This window comes from Gastrolobium bilobum, unplaced genomic scaffold (assembly GCF_033153095.1).
Source record: "Gastrolobium bilobum isolate Gb01-03AN ecotype WA unplaced genomic scaffold, APGP_CSIRO_Gbil_v1 utg21251, whole genome shotgun sequence".
NCBI classification, from domain to species: Eukaryota; Viridiplantae; Streptophyta; class Magnoliopsida; order Fabales; family Fabaceae; genus Gastrolobium; species Gastrolobium bilobum.
Window position 1 is genome coordinate 99,208 of NW_026897699.1, and position 6,374 is coordinate 105,581.

General features: G+C 32.6%; 1 protein-coding gene across 1 annotated transcript in view; it reads right to left on the reverse strand.

Moving 5' to 3' along the window:
- Positions 1 to 1,363, reverse strand: part of LOC133309382 (ABC transporter G family member 24-like) — a 48,027-nt gene extending 46,664 nt beyond the window's left edge. The window contains exon 1 of the mRNA XM_061510144.1: positions 1,068 to 1,363. Coding sequence (XP_061366128.1) covers positions 1,068 to 1,276 — 209 coding nt within the window. The 5' untranslated portion in view covers positions 1,277 to 1,363. The remainder of the gene's footprint in view (positions 1 to 1,067) is intronic.
- Positions 1,364 to 6,374: the final 5,011 nt, after the last annotated feature.

A 6,374-nucleotide genomic window follows, 5' to 3' on the forward strand; every position in this document is an offset into this window, starting at 1 on the left:
CCAATGACAGAACATCTCCGTTATTGTTGAACGCTTCCTCCATTAATTTCAGAAATCTTTGATTACGAAACCCTAGCAGAAGAAAAATTTATCGCGCGCGTGAAAGGACGCGCCTAACCCATCCTTCGTTGTTTTTTGTTTTTTATCCTTTTGGGGTGTTTGTATTGCTTTTTGGGCTAGTGTAGTTTTCCACGAATTAGCTCAAGCTTCCATCGGAATTGGGATACCATGGATCTGGTAGGATCTTCTACTCCTGAGTCAAACAAGGTTCAAGTCAATGCTAAAGTTTCGTTTTTTAGGGTGTGATTTAGCTGCTGAATCAGTTGGAAATGGTGGGGCGGTTTTAGCTAGAAAAGGGTTAGGCTATAGAATATGATGCGGAAGGTTAAGATCGATTAGAGGGAGCAAGAAACGTTACCAGCCTAACCCTCCCAGAAAACAAAATCCAACATTCAGCCAAAAAAAAAATATCCGGACGAACAGTTTTCTGGATAGTAAAAAGTTTTTTTTGGCTGAATATTAATTTTAAATTCTAGAAGTTTTGAATGAAAATGATAGCTAATGTTAGTTCTGTAAAATCACCTCATATTCTCTGGTAATGTTTCACAGTCAAACAAATATAAAATCAGTAAATTTGAGATAATATTCTTAATAATATTTTGACCTATCAAACAATTTTTTAATAATATTATCGGAAAAGTTTTTACCAGCGTATTCGTGAGAATCATAAAAATTCTCATATATCAAACACCCCTTAATTCATTCTGACTGAACTCACTGAACTATAACGCTTGTAATGCCTAGAAAATTTTGTGAAAGGGGGTGATTAGATAAAAAAAAAAAATAGAACAATTATCATAATGCTCACAACTAAAGACTTCTATAAAGTTGAAGTGTGCAACTAGTATCTATATATTACCAAAACCAACATAAATAATGTACACCGCATTTGAATAAGGCGAACGTGCACGCTAGCCCCTCCCTCCCTCAAAGGAGAGGACCATTGCTTGTAATAAAATTTGTCTGTCAACAGAACAGAGTCAGAAACAAAAAAACAGAACACTCACTGATCTTTGACGCAGAAACTGGAGCGTGTTTTGATTTGTTGATTGAGAAGAGAGGTCAAGTTGGATATTCTATTATACACAATCTGGGTAACAAGTTGCAGAACAACTGGGTTGTCCAAGTCACTAATTTCCTGGCACTGCATCCCATAGAACAAGCTCAAACCCACAATAGAGAAACAAAGAAGCACCCATAAATCCTTTGAGCTCATGTTGTTTGTATGTTAGAGATGGAAACTCACAAATGAAATGGGTTCAAATATTTAATGTGATGAAATGAAGGAGTAAAAGTTGGTTGAGGTTTTGAGCCATTTGGAAGAAGGAGAAATGTGAACTTAGAAGAAGAAGAAGAAGAAAGAAGCATTTTATTGATGGCCGCACACGGAACATAGCCCATAGTTGAAATGGAGTGGGACCCACGTGAGTAAAGGACCAGACCGGACCACGTCCATCATTGAACTACGAAGCGAAAGGAAAGAGACAAATGTCGCATTGGCCAGCTTCTGAACATGTCTGATTTCTTTGTCTTGAATTAAAAAAAAAAAAACGGATGGGGTTTTAAATGAACACTTCCTTGAAGAAGAGTTTTCATATGACAGCTTTAAACAGTGCACAAGACAAAATAAACGAGAGATAAACGCAACTTAACCTTTTTTTTTTTTAAATGATAAACAATATTGATTTCTTGTTATTTACTCAATAGGGTAAACAATGTCTGTTTTTTTATTTTATTTTTTGGTAAAACAATGTCTGATATTTTAATTGCAATAGCCATTTTATATTTAAAATGATAGCTCGTCATATATTTATTCATTTTACTTACATAAATTAATTTCGTTTTAGAGTTCGAACTTGTGTCTTTAATTAAGGAAAAAATGACTTTCATGTTATATAAGATAGTTTCTCTGAGGCTTATCATATAATATGAGAAGTATAAAATCCTTTTTATCTTTAAAAAATAAAACTCAAGTCACATCTTTTGATGAATGTATAGGATGTATGTTTTTTTTTATATAACATGAGAAAAACATATCCTTTAATTAAATGCATAAGCAATTTTGTCTACGGTAGTCACGTAATATTCCATAAGTTTTACATTACTAAAATTTATTGTAACAAAAAAATAATTACTTAAATTTAATCAAACTAGTCTAACTTTAATTATGAAAAAAATTTAATCATGAATAACTTGCAAGTGATTTTAATTATTGATTTGACTTAAATTATGCATACTAATTTGGTGGTGTAGAACATTTGGGATACCAATAATATTGATAAATAAGGCTAATTTGCCAAAAGTGAGGTGGGATGAGTTGAAAGTTGGTACTGAACTGACCATAGAACATTTGAAAGTTTCATGAAAGATCAATAGGACAATTGAATTTCGAATTCAAATGTGGAGAAATTTCTCCAGCTTCATGACATGGCGAAATTCAAATGGTTCTAGAACCCATTTGAATTTGAATTCCATGAAGACCTGTTAGTCAATTTTAATTGCTAATTCAGATTTGGAGAAATGTTCTCCAACTTCATGATAAGGGTAAATCTAAGATAAGACCAATCAAGTGGTTTTTAAATTGGGAACAAATCCTAATTTAAATCAATCAATCATGCACCACTTTGTAGCATTATATATGCACCCTTTGCTTCATGAAATTGACAAGTCTTGGTTGCCCCATCAATCCATCCACTCTTCCATTACTGCACCCCTCACTTAACCTCTAGACAAAATACAAGTCTTGAGGAATTTAACCGAACACTGGATAGCTATCAACCTTTCATTCACCTAACAAGCTACCAAGGAAGGAGGGCACAAGGAGAAAACTTTGTCACACGCTATTGAAGAACAATAGTGTGGATCACCATTAGAGGGCGCCATAGTTTTGGAAGTCTTTAAGTTATAAGGTATTTCTTTTAACCCTAATGTGTTTTTAACGAGTAAATCCTAAGGCAACTCATGAGGACAGTAGAGAGTTTATATGTTTCACAACGAAGAACAAAGATAAAAGTTTTGTTTTTCACCCTCATGAGCATGTACCTTATAAGATAGGGTACACAAATTTTAACTTTCACTAGCACCCTTTCACCTTGATCATTTGGGCCTTCAAGTCATTCTTTCATCTGTGTTCAGGTTCGAGTTTCGGAGCATTGACTTTCATTTCAACATATATGATGCAATCCTACTATAGCAAAACATATCATAACAACATAGCTAGAACACCAGTCAGTGAAACTTAATCGAAATTAAACCTTATTTTTATATTCAACATTTTCCAAGTCTTATTTTTTTTGGGTTTTTGAATACCTTTTCAATCGATTCGTGGATGCCTGACTTATTATTTCAAAATAAAAATTGCAAAAGCAATAATAGACTAAGCATAGGCTCAAACATCCTTGGCAGGATCTTTGTAACTCCTCATCTGCAGCCGGTTAGTTAACATGCAAATAGTACAATAGCACGTCATAAAACTATGAGTTAAGCGAAAACTTAAGCTAAGTATTGACTTTAATTAATGTAAAAAGGCGGATAAACTTTTTCTTTTTATCCTAATACTACCTTCTTACGTTAACTTAATTTTTAATGTTAATTTAATGTCTTTAACATATTCATTGTCCTTTCCCCGTATTGCCATGCGTGATTCCTAATTCCAATTATTGTAATTTGTACAGTCTCATTCCTACACATACTTCTTGATTAGTCTACCTATGTCGATTCTATCTATATCTGTTTTTAACGGATAAAATCTATCCAAATATGATCGTAAGGACCATTATGAACATAAACCAACGGACAATATAACGGTTGTAATATGGACAAATCAAAATTTGTGTAATATAGAAAAAAATTCAGACAAACTATATATGTATAATTCAGACTTAGAATTCATCAATGAATTCTCATAGAATCTGGCTCAGTGCCAGTTCTTATCCAAATCAACTTGTTAACTATAAACTTACAGCATATAAATACAGATATCTAAAATACCTCATGTACTGAACTATATGGCTCTATGCCAATACACATATTCATACTGAAGTTCATAAACAACATATACGAATATACAAAAAGGCTACATATACCTCTCAAAATAGATGATAGTTATCAGCATGCATGATCACTACTCATGCCTCAAAATAAATATATACAACATCCATATATAAATAAACATCCACTACAGCTCCATCACTAGCCACTCTGCACAGGCCTCTGCCCTGAGATGACTGATCAACAACTGCTGGAGTACCTGAAATATAAGTCTCCAAAAGGGGTGAGATTTTAACTATCTCAGTAAACTTAGGGTTTATAGAGAAGTCTCCACCCATGACTTACCTTCCTGCTTGAAAGGTTAGATACATAGTATAACATACATCATACAAGTATAATTAAAATTAGACCACCTGTCTGTACAGATATCTCTAAGGACCTATGTCCCTCTAGAGCAATCAGAGCCAACCGTTAATAAGAGTACTCATGGCTATATATGATCTGTTCATTGGCCAAGAACTACTATATATACTCAAATATATATATATATATATATATATATATATATATATATATATATATTCATTTCATATCATGATATCACCTATACGAATGCAACTACACTAAGTATCCAACATTATAAACACTAACACGCAAATATACCACGATGATCATTAAATCCTAGAAAAACAAACAAAGAAGAAGAATCCTCCTAAACCAATAGCTTATCTATTGTAGCTTCTATAGCAAGCTTACTTGAAACACAAGTAACTAGGTCAAATCCTCATAATTCTGATCAGGAATCATTCTATCTCCTGATTCACACCTGTTATCCAAATATAAACCAGATTTGACTTTCACATATCCAAATGTGTCACAAGAATTATATCTTGCCCATTTAACAATTTCATTTTTAACAATTCATGCTTATACCATAAGTCAGACCTAAACCTAATAATTGCCATTCTTTCACACAATGTTAAACTTATATCCAAACACCATCAATTAGAGATTTACCTCTTTAAACTCACTTGAAACTTACTTCAATTAAGTTTCTAGGCTTAATTATTAATTAACCTCAATTCCAACCATTTTAAACCCTATATGTCTGAACCCTAATAGGTTCTTAACATTCCTTTCCCAAGCTTATACTGCATCATTCTATGTTCCATTTAATATTTCATCATGCATCACAAGCATACACTTTACTTTGACTATGAAATCATTAGTCAAATAACTCTTTAAGTGTCAAATTACCTTCATATCTTCAAACACTTAATTTATCCGTTCCATTACATTTTATTATGCATAAAAGACACTTAACATCATTCAATATAAATTAAACACCATTGATACCCTATTAAACCTAAAGTGGTTGAATGTATATGTTAGGGTTTTTACAACATTTTCACATTCAAACTTTAATCCAATGGCTTTATTCACTTAGTTAATCGTTGAATCTATGCTTCACATACTCATTTTATTAAACAACACACAAACCCTAGTTTTTACTATTCATGGCCGAATTGGCCTTTCAAAGAAACAACAACTTGCATGCATTGTATCCTTCTATTCATTATCATGATAATTTCATGATTTAACTATCAAAATTCTCTTAACATTCACTTAATTCTCACAGTCTCACTTTAACCTTTATTTAACACATCTTGAGAATGAGGGTTGTTATATTCACACTACCTTTTAAACATTTTCACCTCAAAATCATAAACATACCTGGAAGATAACTTAAGATATCGCCGAAGAATCTCATCATCTCGCTCCCAAGTAGCCTCCTTAAGAGTTCTACCTTCCCATTGTACTTTCATCATAGGAATAACTTTACTTTTTAGTATCTTTTCAGCTCTATCAAGTATTTTCGTAGGTCCAATTGGAGTTTTCAAATTTTTCTTTATCTCAATATCATCGGACTGAATCATATGGGAGTGATTTGTAACATATCTCCTAAATTGACTCACATGAAACACATCATGTAGATTTAATAATTGTTGAGGTAAAGCAAGTTGATAAGAAACATGTCCAACTTCTTAATAATCTAGTAAGGTGCAATGAACTTAAGACTTAACTTCCTCACTCTGAGAGCTCATCCAACTCCTGTAACAGGTGACAACCTAACAAACACATGATCTCCTTTAGAGAATTCTAAAGATCGATGTTTACTATCATAATGACTCTTTATTGAGGATCTAGCAAGTGTACTAGTCATACAAGTAATAAAATGATGAGTAAAGATCGTTCCCACATAGATTTGTATTCAAACACCAATTAACCATAGAAAACTAATTTGAATCAAACAAGAGTTTGTA